Genomic DNA, 19,583 nt, shown 5'->3' on the forward strand with positions numbered 1-19,583 from the left:
AAAAGAGTATCCACCATGATCAAATGGGCTTCATCCCTTCGATGCAAGGCTGGTTCAACATATGAAAATCAATAAACGTAATCCGTCACATAAACAGAACCAAAGACAAAAACCATGTGATTATCTCAATAGATGCAGAAAAGGCCTTTGACAAAATTCAACAGCCTTTCATGCTAAAAACTCTCAATAAACTAGGTATTGATGGAACGTATCTCAAAATAATCAGAGCTATTTATGACCAACCCACAGCCAATATCATACTGAATGGGCAAAAACCGGAAGCATTCCCTTTGAAAAGTTGCACAAGACAGGGATGCCCTCTCTCACCACTCCTATTCAACATAGTGTTGGAAGTTCTGGCCAGGGCAATCAGGCAAGAGAAAGAAATAAAGGATATTCAATTAGGAAAAGAGGAAGTTAAATTGTCCCTGTTTGCAGATGACATGATTGTATATTTAGAAAACCCCATCATCTCAGCCCAAAATCTCCTTAAGCTGATAAGCAACTTCAGCAGAGTCTCAGGATACAAAATCAAGGTGCAAAAATCACAAGTATTCTTATATACCAATAACAGAGAGCCAAATCATGAGTGAATTCCCATTCACAATTGCTACAAAGAGAATAAAATACCTAGGAATGCAACTTGCAAGGGATGTGAAGGACCTCTTCAAGGAGAACTACAAACCACTGCTCAACGAAATAAAAGAGGACACAAACGGAAGAACATTCCATGCTCATGGATAGGAAGAATCAATATCATGAAAATGGCCATACTGCCCAAGGTAATTTATAGATTCAATGCCATTCCCATCAAGCTACCACTGACTTTCTTCACAGAATTGGAAAAATCTACTTTAAAGTTCATATGGAACCAAAAAAGAGCCCGCATTGCCAAGACAATCCTAAGCACAAAGAACAAAGCTGGAGGCATCACACTACCTGACTTCAAACTCTACTACAAGGCTACAGTAACCAAAACAGCATGGCACTGGTACCAAAACAGAGATATAGACCAATGGAACAGAACAGAGGCCTCGGAAATAACACCGCACACCTACAACCATCTGATCTTTGACAAACCTGACAAAAACAAATGGGGGAAAGGATTCCCTATTTAATAAATGGTGCTGGGAAAACTGGCTAGCCATATGTAGAAAGCTGAAACTGGACACCTTCCTTACACCTTATACACAAGTTAATTCAAGATGGATTAAAGACTTAAATGTTAGACCTAAAACCATAAAAACCCTAGAAGACAACCTAGGCACTACCATTCAGGACATAGGCATGGGCAAGGACTTCATGACTAAAATACCAAAAGCAATGGCAACAAAAGCCAAAATAGATAAATGGGATCTAAATAAAGAGCTTCTGCACAGCAAAAGAAACTACCATCAGAGTGAACAGGCAACCTACAGAATGGGAGAAAATGTTTGCAATCTACCCATCTGACAAAGGGCTAATATCCAGAATCTACAAAGAACTTAAACAAATTTACAAGAAAAAAATCAAACAACCCCATCAAAAAGTGGGCAAATGATATGAACAGACACTTTTCAAAAGAAGACATTTATGCAGCCAACAGACACATGAAAAAATGCTCATCATCTCTGGTCATCAGAGAACTGCAAATCAAAACCACAATGAGATACCATCTCACACCAGTTAGAATGGCGATCATTAAAAAGTCAGGAAACAACAGGTGCTGGAGAGGATGTGGAGAAATAGGGACACTTTTACACTGTTGGTGGGTGTGTAAACTAGTTCAACCATTGTGGAAGACAGTGTGGCGATTCCTGAAGGCTCTAGAAATAGAAATACCATTTGACCCAGTGATCCCATTACTGGGTATATCCCCAAAGGATTACAAATCATACTACTATGAAGACACATGCACACGTATATTTATTGTTGCACTATTCACAATAGCAAAGACTTGGAACCAACCCAAATGTCCATCAGTGACAGACTGGATTGAGAAAATGTGGCACATATACACCATGGAATACTATGCAGCCTTAAAAAAGGATGCATTCGTGTCCTTTGTAGCGACATGGATGAAGCTTGAAACCATTCTGAGCAAACTGTTGCAAGGACAGAAAACCAAACACCGCATGTTCTCACTCATAGGTGCGAATTGAACAATGAGAACCCTTGGACACAGGGCGGGGAACATCAAACACCGGGGCCTGTCATGGGGTGGTGGGGTGGGGGAGGGATAGCATTAAGAGAAATACCTAATGTAAATGATGGGTTAATGGGTGCAGTAAACCAACATGGCACATGTATACATATGTAACAAACCTGCAGGTTGTGTACATGTACCCTAGAACTTAAAGTATAATTTAAAAAAAAATACAAAAAAAAATGGCTTCTGAGCAGTTTGGAAACTGTACCCACAGCCATCATGGATTCACTAAGAGGAAGTTCAGTCATATTGATCTCATAGGTACTGGTGGATTGGGGGAGTAAAAGGGCATGGCTGCCTAGGTTCACACCAGCTCTGCTGCTGATCTAACCTCCAGTCTCTTCATCTGTTCAGATTCAGGTAATAACATGACCATATCAGTTGTGCCTTCACACAGTGTCTATGAAGTAAACATTAGCTGTTAGAATTACTCCTTCATCACAACAAGGATATGCTAGATGTTGTATAATTCTACAAATCTGTTTTCATGGAAACAGTAAAACTGAGCTAGATGGAGTTTCAGTATAGTAATTCACAACCAGTTGTATGTTATATCCATATGCTATTGGCACGTAAATTGCCGTCACCCTGCAGAGAAACTTCTAGCGAATTTCCACGGGGCTTTCCCCACCCAGCTGAACGTTTTTATTAGTGACTGAAATAAAAGGTGACAAGGCATACTTATCGAATGTGTAGATGTTAGCCATGAAGGGAAGGACAGCAGATAACAGAGGATCCTAAAACTTAGAAAGGTCAGAGAGACCAGAATATAGCAGGATGAAGTTAAATACAGATAACTGAGGTCTTCCACTTGAGGACCCAACTGTATAAAATATGGGATGGAGGAATAACACAATAATAATAAATACAAAATGAGATACTAAGTATAATAATTACTAGAATGTAGATAATTTCATATCATACTCAACCCTAGGAAGGCAGTGTTGTTATTACTGACTTTACAGATGAAGAAAGTGAAGCCTAGAGATTTTGATTGAAATCAGACAATAAATGGGGAAGTCAGACTGTGGACCCAGGCAGGCAGGCTACCAGAGCCCACTTTGAGTAAACAATTTTGAATACCCCCAATACAATTAAGCAGTATGATAATGTGTTCCCCAGAGCTCCATGTGACCACGTAGTATGTAACCTAAGGAGCTGATAGTCTCACTCCACTATGAGCTTATCAGGTAACAACACATAAATGTGTTCCATTCCAGGTGCTACACTTTAAGAGGCACATAGACAAATAGATGACTTTCAGAAGACAGTAGATGGTGAGGGGGACTCAGAACCCTGTCATTCGAGGAGTGGTTAAAGGAACTGGACGTATTTAGCCTGGAGAAGAGAAGCCTCGGTAGGGACCTGCCATGAGAGCACTACTTGTATTTGAAGTGGGGTCCCATAGAAAATGGACAAAACATGGATCTGTCAGCTCTGATGGTTCCTGGGATAGTATTTGGGGATAGGTCTGACCCTAGCACAGGGAGAACTTTCTCACTGTAAGAACTCCAGAGGTGAACCACACAACTGGAAAAATTGAGTTTCTTGTCCTTAGACATAATCAAACATCAAGTAGGAAATGGGGCCAACTGGTTTGCCAAGATGAATGTGAAAATAAGCCCCCTGGGTTAGCAGGATTTCTTCAGGGATCCCAGGGCTGTCTTAGTCACATGATGTTTCAGCCCAAACTCAAGCTTTTAGGAAGCTTTTAAATTCAGCCTACCCTAAAAGTTGGCTGCTTAGTCTGCTGGACTTGGGAAATGATCCCTAGTCTTTCTTCCATTATATGAGGGCCTGGCATAGACTGGAATTCAGATAGATGGAAGATGAGGAATCCTTTTATTCTCCCCTCTGCTGACTGACCTAGCAACTCTGCTGGTCTGGGGTCACATGCACCCTAAACTTTGCAGGTCTGCATGCCCTTTGCCCATTATGTTCTATTCTGTTGGTCTACACACACCCCCCTCCCACCCACACTCACCCCAGTTTGAGCTGTCCGAAGTTTTTGGCTGCAGTCACTAGGCTAAGGTTCCTTCTCATCTCTCAGTAGATAGAGGCTCTGCTGATTGTCCTCATCTCCTCCTTTTCCCAGCTTAGTATTCACCTTTTTCTCTGAGCTGGCTCTTAACAGTTGCTCTTTTCCTACTAGTGTTTTACCCCCCCAGCCGCCCACCCCAGGCCTTTGAATGACCCTTTTTAACAAAGGGTTTTCATCCTGTTATGTACTGGGTCCACCTGCTCCTTGGGCAAACTCTGAGTGCCCCTTTCAATCGCTCTTACCCCAAAGCCATTGAGATTTGATTTCTGGTTGGCAGCAGTTTCCTGAGTTTCCAGATGGTAACACATAGAATCTCCCCTACATGGGAAGATGTTAGAGGTCCCCCTTTGTGTGGCCCATCTGTGAGCCTCTGGCTGCTTTTGAGATACCTTACAGAGTGAATACTCGCTTCTCTCAAACCTTCAGTAAAAATCTGTTGTGCAACATGTTAACACCTAGAGGGCCTTTGCTTTATAGAGTAGATACTTTCTTCCTGCCTGTTCCTAAGAATCCAACCCCAGTTGAGAGCCAGTGTCTCTCAGGACCCTCCTGCTTGGCACTCTCTTCGTGAGGTTATGACAGAACAGTGAGCAGCAGGTTCCTTCTGCTGTACTTCCTCACACTGGCCTCCAGAATGATTTAGTCGCAAAAAGTTAGAAGCAACACTGTCTGACAGGGATCCTGACACTTGAATTCCTAAGTTAACATATTCATTTGTTATTCACCAAGATTGTCAGTGCCTGCTCTGTGCCAGGCACTTTTTTTCTTTTCTTTTCTTTTCTTTTCTTTTTTTTAAATTTTTTTTATTTTTGAGATGAAGTTTCACTATCGTTGCCCAGGCTGGAGTGCAGTGGTGGGATTTCGGCTCAGTGCAACTTCCACCTCCTGGGTTCAAGCGATTCTCCTGCCTCAGCCTCCTGAGTAGCTGGGATTACAGGCATGCATCACCACACCCAGCTAGGTTTTTGTATTTAGTAGAGACAGGGTTTCACCATGTTAGACTGGTCTCGAACTCCTGACCTCAGGTGATCCACCCACCTCGGCCAGGCACTATTCTTTAGGGGTGGGGGATTCAGCAGTGAACCCTACAGACAAACCTTGCCCTGTGGCACCTCCATAGCAGGACATCAGCCATAAACACACCACAATAGCATGTTAAATGGTGCTGTCCATACTTGATACATTCCACTTCAGGTCCTCATGTTCCTCTCTCTTAATCTGTGACCCCATGGACCACGGTACGAAGATAATGGAAATTCTCTTACCACTTTCTTCTTCTCCTTCCCCTGAAGGGGAAACGTTGTAGCACTTCTTGCCAAACTCTTGAGTGTACTCAGAATAAACTTCAGGTTTTTAATATGGCCTGTTGAATCCTCAAGGAGGATTTGGGAAAAATTGGGTAGGTCCTTCCTGGCCATCCCTGTTATAATCAGGAAATATAACACATACCCTATCCAGCAGTTTGAACAACTGTAAATCTTTGGGGTGGGGTTAGAAACCTTCTCAAAAGCATACTTTGAAGATTGCTGAATGTGATGTTTTTCCAGACATGTTCCCTGATTTTATTGGTTCATTCATTGATTTATTAAATATTAAGCGCTTACTATGCACTGGGCACTGCATAGGTGCTGGGGATTCAAAGGTTAATGAAAACAGACACGATCCTGGTATTTATGGAACTTACAGTGTAGCATAAGAGAGACTTGAATCAAATAATCGCACAAACCAGTGTAGAGTCACAGCTATGTCCAGTGCTTTTGTGCTGGTGACCAATCAGGAGGAGTTGAGGTCCGAAAGACGAACAGTAGGTAACCACGCAGTGGGGAAAGCCTGTACAGAGGCCCTTTCGGGAAGGGCTTTCACAGAAAGTAGGTGACAAAAGAGCTCCCTGTGCAGTCTAGGACCTGACATCTGGAGTGAGCTGTGGCACTTCCCTCGTTTGCTTGACCATGGGACATTTCTTAAAGTGTTTCTCAGAACCAGTGTTTCATTTCAGCATACTTCAAGAAACACTAGTTCTTTGTAACCTGGGCAACCTTCAAACGTAAACAGGAACGAAAACTAGGAAAGGTGGTTGGGAGAAAGGCGATGATTGGCACTATCTTCTTTAGCAGTGGTACGAAGGACCTCAATCCATTAGTTTACCAGCTACTGGCCAGGCCTTCCTGCTGTCACTTGTTCTCATTCTCTTTCCCACCCAGTGAGACCAAGGCTAGTCCTTTGCTAACTTCTAGGTCCTTGAAGCCAGGGATCATATCTTTTTGTCTTTGAAGCCCTAGCACCTAGAGTTTTACCTGGCACTTAGTAAATATTTCTGAATGAATGATCCTTGGGAAAGCTATAGGGTGAGGCATAGGGTTCTGTTTCATGGTAATACAAAATCAGACTGGAGGTTCATAGTCATTGTTAATTCTACGTTATCGTACCAACATTCTGCTTACCTAAAACACACTCTACCTCTAAAAAATTTGCGTTAGCTATGAACCTGAATGTGATTGAACTTAGGAGGAAGAAAATAGAGCCTCTAATCCTTTTTCTAATAAAAGAAATTTCCTCTTTCTCCACCAGGAGCGCTAAGTGGGCGTGGAATTGACAGTTTACCACTACTGTTAGCTTTGTTTTTGTGTTTTTGTTTTTAAATAACCAGCCCACTTGGGGAGTGTTAACTTTAATTTCACTACAATTCCTTATTCTTTTTCTTTAGTTTATATTTCCATTGCCTTTATCATTTTTTCTAAGAGCTGTAGATCCATGACTCATCATAATCATTAAAATTGCAGTTCCAAATAATTAATGATTTTATTTTGCTCTTATAGAATCAGTGTTTTTAATACAATTCATGCTAAAATGTTAAGTATGGTGATTTTTAACAACAGTTTTTATTAGGTAAAATGGTGTGGAATTTAGGATTCGCTTTTTTGAAAACTTGGAGAACAACTGTTAACAATTTTTTTTTCTTTTTGTAGGATTTACTTACAAGACATAAATTGCTCAGTGCAGAATTTTTGGAACAGCATTATGATAGAGTAAGTATATGAAATACTATTTTTAAATAATAAATTGTAACTTTTGTTACCAGAAATGAAAGACTTACATTAGGTTTTTGTACTAGAATATTTGTTTTGCATATGTAATGTTTATAAATGGTGCCGTAGTTATTTCTCTACTTAAACAACTTATAGAATATTACTTGGTCAGAAGTAGATCTTTTTGATTGACATACTGCCCTTTGAAGCTTTTATTGCTTTAAAAGAGGAAAATAGAGCATTTTGCTGCTAAAATGATAGTAAAGATAGTAGGAAAATTATCTGACTTTTTAACTTTTCCTTCCTTTTCCATCAGTTGCCCCACATTTCTGCTGCATACAAATAGAGAGAAAGGGAGGCAGCAGCTGATAGGATGAGAGCAGCACTGGCCAGAGGGGACGGGAGCCCGGCTCTGCTCCTGCTCTACTGCTCACTCCTTTGTGGCCATGGCCAAGGCAGTTAACCGCTTGGGGACTTAGAAGTCCGTCCTTATTGTAAAATGAGGACATTGGACTAGCTTGTCGGTAAGGTCCCTTCCAGCACTGAGTCAATGTCAGATGTTCCTGGTAATAGTGTCCCCCAGAGATTTGTCAATGATTTCCAGAGTACTTGATAGCTTGATTTCCCTAGACCCGCACAACTGCCTCTAGGGCTGCCATGTGAAATGATCTCTTCCACCACTGCCAGTTCTGCCAGCCTCAGGAGGATCTTCCATAATACCCACAAGCACTGTTGTGATGTACTGGTTTAACTATACATCGTCGAAGATTCTGATAGGTACCCGTAAAGAGGTTAGAAGAATGACAATCCACTTAAAATTCCTGTCTATCCTGCAAGATTTGGTTTAGATTTTAATTTTTCCACTACTTATTTAAATTTTTGAAATCCTGAGTATTATTAATACTTCATTATTCACTTTGCTGTTCAAATACATTCTGAGATTCTTAGAGGCAAAAATCTATGCTTTCTTGTTCTTTTGTGTTTTTTTTTTTTCCCTGTCTTTTCCCCCTGCCCTCCACTCCCAGTAAGAACATAACACAACACTGAGCACACAAGTCCTTCATAAGTAGCCTCATAAATGGCTTAAAAATTGCTGGTCCTTTATTTTTATTTCAGCTCATGTGTATTTGGATATGGGTGCGTTTCTTGTATGTTCATTGCTTTAAAATGGCAGTTCTGTCATCATCAGGGCCTTTTTACAGTAGATAGAAGCATGGACTTGAGCCTTGGACTGCCTGGATTCTGGCTGCAAGTCTCAGCCCTACCATGGGCTGGTAGGACTTCAGCAACTGCCTTCATGCACCCTCTGTGCCTTCAGGATCTTCCACCCTGAAGAAGGCTCTTCATATAGTACCTGTCTACTGGGATCATCATGAGGATTAGATAAGAACGTGTATGTGACGTGCATGGCACAGTGCCTGGAACACAGGAAGCATTTAATAAACGTTAGTTCATTTATCATCACCACAAAGATTTTTCAACATACTAGTAATTTAAGGCCTACCAAAGACACAGACTAGCTGATTTCCAAGACATTTGCTACAGTGAAATCTATTTAATCTTGCAGTAAAATAGTTTCCTACATGTTGTTAATAGATGACATCAGTTAACAGGATTTTAGAAGAACATAGGTGAGGCAACAAATCTATAGAAAGCAGTCAGATCTTATAGAGGGAGAAGCAGTGGGGGATGTGGGTAATTTAAAGCCACAGGTGAGGTTATTACACCAAAATACATGCTCTAAATTCTGGTCCAGTTTGGCTCTGAGCTTTCTAATAACCAAAGCATAGAAAGAAAGAAAAGCAATTAAAAGATGACAGTATTTGTAGAGTAAAATTCATGCTGGCTGCTCAAAAGAAACGTAGCCTTTCCTAGCACTGGGACCTGAAACCGGTTTCTCTCCTTGGCATTCTTAAAGGAGAGTCAAGTTACAGTATCATGTAGTGGACAGTCATTGCCGTGGCATTGCAGTAAATAAAATGCTCAACTCCGATGCAGTTCCCTGAAAGCAAGTCTTTGAGGAACCCAGAAGTGGGTGGGAGGACAGGTATCTAGGTTTGTTACTTACTCTTTGTCTGTCCTAATACAGAGGAGAAAAAATCGTAACATAACCTGAAGGAAACAGGGGCCACATAAATACTTTTCAGGCAGTTCTCCATGAAAAGTTTCTTGCAACCAAGCTTATCCAAAGATGCAGCAGAAAATCTTAACTTGCATTTTCTGTATATATAAGAACCTGAGATGTATATATTTTGTTACTGATTAAAAGCAGGTCCAGTTGTTTTGATCATCAGTTTGATGATAATTTGAGAAGGTAGACTTAACAGCTTTTTCTGAAAAGAGAGAAATCTAACTCAAATACTTACCAAATAGATGGCCAGCTCACCTCTGCCAAGAGGCAGGCAAAAGAAATAATGTATAATTCTGTGTTAGCTCTAAACCAAGAAGGCCAGAAAGCAAATTTTTGAGGCTTTGTAAGCCATGTGGTCTCTGTTGACTCTCCTGTCTGTTGTTCTATGAAAGCAGCTGTAAATAATACATAAACTTTTCAGTGAATTCATGTTCAGTAAACAAACGAGCATGGGATGTGTTCCAGAAAAACTTTTCACAGACAGGCAGCAGGCCATAGTTTGCCATCCCCTGCTCTAGACCACAGATGAATGGCTAATGAGGACCCATCATAAAGCATGGACACCAGTAGTTCTCTCATGGACAGATGACAAAGCAGGCATCCATCCCCTGGCACTCGCGATGACCAAAGGAAAGTCTCAGGAAAGCACCAAGATCCAACAGTCATACTAGTGCTGCAGACTTTCAGAATGTTTTAAACCTATCTGTGGTTTAAACAGACAGACAAAAAATAAAATCTTAAGGCTAACTGGCCTTGTCTACTAGGTTTTTGAAGGATAGCCTTGGCCCCCAAGTGCCTGTCATTTCGGTTTTGTAACTCTCTGCTTTAATGGGCTTCTAGCCTTCACCATCCAGCAGTGCCACTCTTGTCAGTGACCGCTGTTTTGAAGGTCTAGTGGACCTGTCAGTTCTTAAATTTGTGGCATTTTGTTCTCCCCGGGGCTTCATTCATACTATGTCCTTCCTTTTTTATCTGCCCAGATTCTCTTTTCTCCCCTCCATTTCTGAGTGAAATCCCTCCCATCCGCCAGGTCTGAGACTAAGCCCCACCTTCGTTGTCGGCCTGGTTAACACAATGCTGAATTTCTCCTCTCTTAATTTCTATTCCAAATTACTTTTTCTCTTTGCCTGATACATTGAAAGAGCAGATAACTTTTCTCTTTGTGGTTGTGCTTTGAACAAATTGAATTCTTGTTTATATAAAATACGAGTTTTTCAATCTAACATCAAGATATGAGAGCAGACTCAACAAGCAAAAGTGTGGGGGGTAAGGGAGTTAGGTTTTGTGCATAGGGAGCTTGGGGTGACAGAGAGGCCTGGATTTAAGCTCTGTCTGCAGGCCTGGCTGGAACTGGGAAGGGGCTCAGTCCCAGGAGCCCTCTTCATGGAAGGGATTGGTGGGATCACCTGAGAGTCTCAGAGCAAACATGTCAGAGGAAGACATGAAAGAGAGTGGCAGGGGAGCCAGGGCAGCTGTTGGCCTTCATGGTGTGAGAAGTGTGTCCTTAAGCTAATTTACAATGTTACCTACCAGTCTTTTTTTTTTTTTTTTTTTTTTTTGCAATAACCCTGATTTATGTTCTCTTATCTTTTAGTTTTTCAGTGAATATGAGAAGTTACTTCATTCAGAAAATTATGTGACAAAAAGACAGTCACTGAAGGTATGACAGACCATTTTGTATAGCTTATTTCTCTGTACCTTGTGTTTGAAATGTGGATTTGGGGAAAGGGAGATGTGCAGGATGGGTCATAGACCTTTGGGGGAAATAAATACCTTTGCCGAGGGTCAAGATTTTTGCGGAAAGGAATGGAGTTGGACAGTGATCCATGTGGAGCACTTTCCTGCTTCCTAGTAAGGTGGAGACACAGAAAGGGAATGAACGGGAGTTTGAAGAAGACTTCATCTCCTAGCAGTGCATTCTTTGCGATTTTGAGCCATAGTCATATCAGCTAGATGAAGGCACTCCAGGTGCCGTGCTCCTGGGCTGTGGCCTGGGTGGCACAGGCAGGTGTGTGAGGGTGGAGGGAGGCGATGTGCGTGTGAGGCTGTGGACCATAGACAGGCTTGGCTGCTTTGTATCAAAGCAGGATATCCTTCGCAAGTTAGAATGTTAAATTTAAGATTTAAACTGTAGAACAAGGGTTGGCAAACTACAACCCATGGGCCAAATCCAGCCAGCTGCCTGTGTTTGTAAGTAAAGTTTTACTGGAATAAAGACGTGCTCATTTATTTACATCTTGTCTGTGGCTGTTTTGAGCTCCAGCAGCAGAATTAAGTAGATGCCTCAGAGACCCTATGTTCTGCAAAGTCTAAAATATTTACTGTTTGGCCCTTGATAGTTTGCTGACCCCTGCTGTAGAAAGTTCTTATAGCAGTTAAGAAGTGCATACCCTCCACTCTGTCAGTAAGCAGTCCCAACAGGAAATATAGATGAAATCACAAAGGATTTGAGGGGAAAATCATAATTCCATTCAGTTTTTTGTCAGGTCCATTTAAAATTTGACTCTGCCCAGAGTTCTTCCCCTCATGGGTGTCTGGACCGATAATGACCAAGATGCCATCCACTCATCCCCTTCCTACCGTGGGGAAATCTCCCTTGAAGACCTTATCTTTCTGTGGAAAAGACTAAAGGACACTAGGAGCATCTGGAATACTTTGTGTCCTTTGATAGGAACACTCCACCGTCCACATTTTCAATCAGCACTTTCTTTCAGAACAGCATATGCCTTTTTTCCGTGTAAGGCTGTAATTCCTGCAGCAGGGCATCCGTGACAGCCGCAGCTGGGGAACAGGCACAGTCCAGCCAGGCCCCTTGCTTTCCATTCATTGCTGTTGCTTGGGCCCCACCTTCCCTGGCTAGAGGATCATTTGCTGTCCTTTCATCTTTGGGGGGTTGGACAGAACTTCCTGGCAGCTGTGGGAGGAGTTTCTCCTCCCTGGACATCAGTGTGTGAGAGAGTGGAGGTTCCTGGGGCCTCTCCTGCTCTGTGATCCTCAAAGGGCTGAGGTATACTACTCTTGCCAGCAGTTATACAGATGCACACAGCTCTTCTAAGGAGTCAGTATCTTCTAAGGCCACAAAGGCCAGACAGGATAGCCTAGGTTAGTAGCTTCTAGGGCCATTGTGGGAGGAAGCGGGGGCCGGGGGTGCAGGGTGGAGGTTATTGGCAAATCCATAAACTTTGACCAAATGTTGGATTCTTGGGCTGTTTGGATAAGGAGAAAGGCCTTCAAGACCCTTCTGCCATTCAGAATTACCAACATGAAAAGAAAGGCTGAGACCACCATTTCCAAGCCCTTAGGAATGGATATAAAGCAAGTTGCTGGCTCCTGCAGTTTATGTTAGCGGTGGGCCTGTGAGTGCCCCATGAACACATGGAGCGGCTTCAGCACCAGCCGTACTTTAAAGATGGATTTTAATTTGTACTCTCTTTTTTGTAGCCACACTGGCATTTATTTATTCCCATATTTATGTCGCCAGCAAATTTATATTCCCTATGCAAGACTCCAAGTTTTTTAGTAAAGGATTACATGTTTGGGCTGAGTACGGTGGCTCACACCTGTAATCCCAGCACTTTGGGAGGCCAAGGTGGGTGGATGGATGGAGGTCAGGAGTTCGAGACCAGCCTGGCCAACATGGTGAAACCCTGTCTCTAGCCCCCAAAATTAATTAGCCAGGTGTGGTGGCACAAGCCTGTAGTCCCAGCTACTTGGGAGGCTGAGGCACGAGAATCACTTGAGCTCGGGAGGTGGAGGTTGCAATGAGCCAAGATTGTGCCACTGCACTCCAGCCTTTGTGACAGAGTGAGACTATTTCAAAAAATAAAAAAGGAATTACATATTTGAAGTCATCTTCCTTCAGATTTTCTTTGGTTTCTGTGATAGAAAAAGAACACGAAAGCTGTAAATCACATAATACTAACTTTTCAGTCTTTGTAAGATACTGGTTGCTTGTCACCGTAAGAATAGATTTTGTGATTCACATTGATATGAAGCCTACTCCTTCCAGTTCTTCCTATGAGTTCCTTATAAAGCCTAAGTAAAATAGATTTGTTTTCTTGTACATCAGCTCATTTTTTATTTAATATGATGACAAGTTACTTATTCAGAGATCAGTTACCTGGAAACTTCAAGTATCTAGAACATAGCCAGAAACCCAGAAAGGAAGCAACAAAAGCAATTAAAGCAAAGCCACAGAGCCGCTATTCGCGCCTTTTCTTCCCTTAGCCCTCACTCACTCACATCTCTGCAGATGCAGGCCTGATATGTGCTTTGCACACTGATGCTCGTTTCTCACTGCACTCTCCTGAGAGAGAGGCACTGTTCCATTATACAGATGATGGAACCGAGACACAGAGGAGTTCAGTAACGTGCTCAAGATTACAGAGCTCACAAGAAGTAGGGAGCCAGGATTGGAACCCAGGCAGGCTGGCACCAGGGACCAAGCTCTCCACAGCTCTGCCACCGCCCACAAGGACCGCAGCTTGGCACCTGCCCCACTGCCGGCTCTGCACACTCAGCCTTGGCCAGGTTGTTGGCATGTTGACGACCTGAAGAAGTGACTGCTGGTTTTAGGAAAGAGTAAGCAGTGACAGTTTAAAAGTTATCAGTTTATATGATATAACCAACTCTCTAGAAATTAGTAAACCCTGAAGTAAACAGATGTTTTTTAGCATTAATTGGTATAATTAGTGATGGTGAGGGGTCAGTAAGAAAACACTGGATTATCTTCAGGAGACCTAAGAAGGAGCAGAAAAATACTCACTTGTGTAAACCTTTCTGAATTAGCTATGATAAAACGATAACTGTGGCATGTGCAGGGTACACAAATGGAAAACTTTGGACACAAAACCCTTTATCTTGGAAAGTCCCGCTAAATAAAATTTAAAAATAGTTGTTTTAAATTAAGCTAAGGTTTGTGGTTAGTTAACAGGAATAATCAATAACTTTTGACCATTTTCTTGAATAGTTTCTTTTTAGTGAGCTAACACAAATGCACGCTTAAAGGGGAGGCTTTGAGAGTCTCCCACTGGGGGCCAAGGGGGCATCTTGAACATCCTCTGCAGAGAGAAGCGTCAGGCCTCCCGTAGATTTCATCTCTCAGGGAAAGGGAGGAAGGCATTCAGGTGGCAGAGAGAAAGCCCTTCGTAGCTTTTAGGTTGTAATTCAGTTCAGTTCTTCGGTCTTTTGAGTGCCTACTAATACTCTATACTTGATGATTATAAAATAAATTGTTTTTTTAAACTTTGATTTTTCTTTAAGTTTTAATAACAAGGTAATTGTTTAAATGTCTTCTCAGCTTCTCGGTGAACTACTACTAGATAGACACAACTTCACAATTATGACAAAATACATCAGTAAACCCGAGAACCTCAAATTAATGATGAACCTGCTGCGAGACAAAAGTCGCAACATCCAGTTTGAGGCCTTTCACGTTTTTAAGGTAGAGTACTAGAAGCATCAGTGATACTGTCCACTGGAATTGTTCGTCTTCTTTCATTCGCAAATAACGGAAATTATTAGCCTCACTTTGGTAATCCAGGTGACTTAATTAAATTCAGTCACTTTTCATATTTGTGTGCTATGACTTTTAAACAGAAAGGTAGACCTGGAAACGGGTTACTGTTTGGATCTGGGAACGAGAAGGTTTGTTCATAGAAGAGTGTCATTTATCTTTGGCCTAGAAGATTAGTAACTGCAAAACAGAAGCATTTCTTAATGCTTTCTGTGGAGGTTTCATTCTTAAAATCCCATCTGACCTCTTGTGCTGAGAAATAATTTCTGCCCATTTTATTCTAAAATCAAAGTCTGTATTTAATACTAAACACTGTGTTGCAGGGCTGGCAGAATGAGTTTATCAGTCGTATTTGTGTTAAAACATGTAATTATTATTTTTTTCCAAATTGTAAAATAACGCCTTCTAAAGCAAAACCTAATGACCCTGACTTCAGCGCCATCCCAGGAGAGCACAGCTCTGCTTTTCTGCGCTGTGGCCGCAGCTCAGGTGTGGCTGCGTTTTGTCCTTTCTCTGTGCCTCATGTGCGTTTCTCTCCACGCAGGTGTTTGTAGCCAATCCTAACAAGACGCAGCCCATCCTAGACATCCTCCTCAAGAACCAGGCCAAACTCATAGAGTTCCTCAGCAAGTTTCAGAACGACAGGACGGAGGATGAGCAGTTTAACGACGAGAAGACCTATTTAGTTAAACAGATCAGGGATTTGAAGAGACCAGCTCAGCAAGAAGCTTAATCTCCAATAAACATCTATGTTAAATCCAAATTCAGCATTTGCTGTTAGCTATTCAGCATCAGGCACTCTTATTGATTCATGAGGAACATTACTGCTAATCTGCTGTTAAGTGAACGGTTTTTCATTTTACCCTTTTGTTTTTCAGTCCAGGTTGGAGATCGTAGCTGCTGCTGCTTGCACACTAGGGCACATGTGGGCTTTCTCTTGATCTTTGTGTCATTTCAGAATTCAAAGACTGTGTGCTACGGGAGTTCTGAACATGGCTGGGTTCATGAAGGCAAATGTATGGATGAGAGTGTGGTTTAGGAAAGAGGGCACTGATATCAGATTAGACCTATGTGTTTGCACCCATCTTTGTTGGCGATCTGAGTGCAGTGTGGCAAGTGCACACCTGGCATCCCTGCGTCAGATCGCGCACCTTCAGGTCGCGCACCTTCGCTGAAGGAAGATGACTCAGAGCTTTATCTGAAATCAGAGGGGAACTATCCAAAATGGGAGTTTGGGGGCAGATAAAGTTGACATGCGAATAAATTGATACTGAAACTTAGCAACTTCTTAAAAGTGTAAAGAAGCCTCATAAGATCATAAGGAAAATGTATATATGCTTTTCACAGCTTTCTAGAATTTTTTGACATTTGATTTTCTTGAGACTTGTAAACCTGGATATGTTGAAGGGTATTTGTTAATTTTACTTTTCAAAGATACTTTAAAACAGTAGAGCTAGCAATGACACCTTGCATTTCATTTCAACACTGCTTCAAGGTTTCTTTTGTATATAATTCTTAGAATGCTCATTTCTTTTAAATGGTTTAATTTGTACAGCAGAGGAATGTTATTGTAGTAGTATGTAACTATTACCTAATACTGAGTTTTTGCAAAAAACAATGAATGCTCATATGTAATTGAAATACTTCAGATCACATGAAAATGCTGATTTAACATTTAAGTATCACAGCATTAAAAGACAAAGAAAGTAAACCAGTCCTTTGTATTCAGTTACCTAATGGGGTGCCATCAATAAGCTGCGATACAGCCCTGGAGCTCAGTCAGCCACACCTTCCTGCATCCTATTGGCCTTATTCATTTTAAATGAGTTAATGAATCTGCCAGATCTGTGAATGATAGAGATTATGCTAAATTAATGCTGATTCTTTGTGTGTGTGGGAAATCTCTGTAGAGCACCTTTTCTTTCTTAGACTAAGTAACCCAGTACAATAGTTGTGAACTGAATAATTAAAACTTTGGCTTCTCTTAGGAAAAGACGACTTCCTAGTCATAGGTGTCCTATGGGGAAATTTATTTTTTTTAATGTCCTGTTCCTTAATGCTGCAAATTATCAGTATTTATAAAGTAACTGATTTTGCACCACTTTTTGTTACTGTGACCACGGCAGAACAATGTCTTCTAGACTGTATCTATGTAAGGTTATTAGAATGGTATCTGTTCATTTTAGTGATATGAAGATCACAACTAACAACTGACAAATCAGAGTTTGCCAGTTCAAATTCAGCATGGCTGCAGCTGATTAAGAAATTGAGATGATTATTCTTTGCTAGCCTCTCTTACTAATGGAATTATATACTGGCCAGTAAAATGGGCCTCCCAATTGCTGTTTCAGCAGGTTTTAAACCTTCAGGAACACCAGTTAGGAAAATAGCTCCAGAAAATATAGATATATTTTATTTTTATTAAAATGGCAGTCTACATCATAATTGGCATTTCTCAAGACTGTCTTTACCAGAATCTGTGTGAAATAAGGCAATCTAGTCTCCTTGAAAAGAAAATCTCTTGGATGTTTAGGAAGGAAGACTTGGCCGTGATGTGGTGTCCTGGCTTTGTGGTGTAGTGCTGTGTGTATGGAGTTAGTGTAAAAACATGGATTACACCAAGTGGAAGAAACGTCTTCTTGCCAAGCTCATTCTTAGAACTTACACATCTAGAACAGCTTCCACTTTGGCAGTGAGGTCGTAGCCTTTTAGGTGGAAGAAGTGAGGGTGCAGCGTGTCAGACACAACATTCATGTTACTCTTACATTGGAATCTGAAGGTAGTTCAGACTTCGTGGGTTTTGTTTTTAAGCAAAACAATGTGAAAACATTTAAGTTTGAAATGTTGCATTTGAAGTTATGATCATTTAATATATTCATATTACCAAGACTATTATACTGGAAGTGGTTTCTTTTTGTGTTATAAAGGTTTAATTTTACATAAGGCAGTTACTTAATGTGATTTTTAACCCTTAAAAAAGTGGAGATGTATACATTTGTTAACAATGCCATGAAAGCATTTTCTTTCTCCTAAGGAAAAGTGAATTTCTTATCAGAATATCTGGCTGGCCCTGTAATTTAAATTAAAATAAAATTTTGGAGAAACAGCATTGTCTGTCTTTATGATGTGTTATAGACAGTTGCATTTGTGTTACTGTGAACAGCTTCATCAGGAGACACACAAGCCCGAATTTTATCACCAACTGAAAGTGGAGGGACAGTCAACACCCATTCCTGTCTGCCTTTTTCCCTGTTCAGGGGCTTCACTTCCCCCCCACCGCCCCCGTGCTCATGTTTTCCTTACGCTTCCTGAGTAGAATCACACCTTTTAATGGCACCATTTCTTAGACCCTAACGTTTGAGGAGCAGATCCTCTCTTGCGCTGTTAGCAACACCGCGAGGCTAAACTAGAGCACTCGGCCCGGAGTAGTCACAGGTTGCTGATGTGAAATGATCATGAAGGCGAGGGGACCGTGGAAACAGGCACAAGAACTCTGGCACCGTAAAGAATGTCCCTCGTCTGCCTTCCAGGGTGCCTCGTAATCCATAGTTCACAACCCTGCCCTCGACTTTAACCCCTGTCAGTAAATGAAATCTTATTCTCTGGAGTGAAGGCAAGGGACATGCTCTTGCCAAAAACACTTCATCCGAATAACCATGTCCTATTTGTTATTTCTGTCAAGTAGTTCCCCAAAGGTGACAAGGGCCCATTAAGTCATAACTTGTGACTTGGCCACTTCTAAGGATCACCAGGCTGAGGACTGGATTCACGCTTCAGCTCAAATTCCACTTCCTACCACAATCACCCATCAAATGCCCTCCTCCCCTTGCCAAAGAAGCTCCAGAACGTTGCACTTCAGGCAGCTCAGGAGTAGTGCAGTTCTCACCCAGCCTTCCTAGTTAGGCTCCAACAAGGTCCTGATCGGGAAGTGCTCTGAGGCTGCAGTCAGTGCCCAATACCTTGTTCATGCTGGAGGTTAGAGCCACTCACGGTCATGAGAAAGCCCACCTGCCAATGTGCCAAAGTTGTCCTTTAGGGGAAGAGCGGGCAGCCCAGCACACACCGCCCTTCAGGTACTCCCGGATGTGTCAGGAATCTTCTCCCTGGCCATGGCTGTGTCCTCACTGACCATCTGGTTTCCAGAAGACATGAAGGACAGGGTAAGATTCTCCCCAGTCAGCAATCTCAGTCCTGCAGAAAGACCCACTGGAGCTTTTCTCTACGAATACCATCCGCTTTCACCCGTTGAGAGTCTGCTTGCGGTCAACCAGCACACCTCCGCCACCGAGCACTTTAGACCCAAGAAGTGCCTAATAAGGATCTTAAGCTTTCGAACCTCCAGGAATCCTGCCACCAGCATTCACGCTGACTGAAGAGGATGGTGGTGGTTGCACAAGGCTGTGTCACTGCACAGCTATATGAGGCCTTCATGTTGTGTGTGCCCTTACAGTGTCCTCTAAAACCTTGCTCATGTCTGAGAACTGGCAGCCAAGTGTCCGTCCCCACTGTGGCTGGAAGGTGGGGTAGGTTCCACCTGAGGGCACGTCCGCCGGGAGCTAAATCTCCAAGGACCGTGACCCCCTGGTTTCTTTTTTTTTTTTCTTCTTTTTCTTTTTCTCTTTCTTTTTTTTTTTTTTTTTTTTTTTGAGACGGAATCTTGCTCTGTCACCCAGGCTGGAGTG

General features: G+C 42.0%; 1 protein-coding gene across 4 annotated transcripts in view; it reads left to right on the plus strand.

The window, feature by feature from the left end:
- The window catches only part of CAB39 (calcium binding protein 39), a 108,603-nt gene extending 90,593 nt beyond the window's left edge, over positions 1-18,010 (plus strand). For all 4 annotated transcript variants that reach the window (XM_016950678.4, XM_054680174.2, XM_054680175.2 and 1 more), the window contains 4 exons: positions 7,196-7,255; positions 10,981-11,046; positions 14,686-14,829; positions 15,446-18,010. In XM_016950678.4, coding sequence (XP_016806167.1) covers positions 7,196-7,255; positions 10,981-11,046; positions 14,686-14,829; positions 15,446-15,634 — 459 coding nt within the window. In that variant the 3' untranslated portion in view covers positions 15,635-18,010. The remainder of the gene's footprint in view (positions 1-7,195; positions 7,256-10,980; positions 11,047-14,685; positions 14,830-15,445) is intronic.
- Positions 18,011-19,583: the final 1,573 nt, after the last annotated feature.

This window comes from Pan troglodytes, chromosome 13 (genome assembly GCF_028858775.2).
Source record: "Pan troglodytes isolate AG18354 chromosome 13, NHGRI_mPanTro3-v2.0_pri, whole genome shotgun sequence".
In the NCBI taxonomy this organism is placed as follows: Eukaryota; Metazoa; Chordata; class Mammalia; order Primates; family Hominidae; genus Pan; species Pan troglodytes.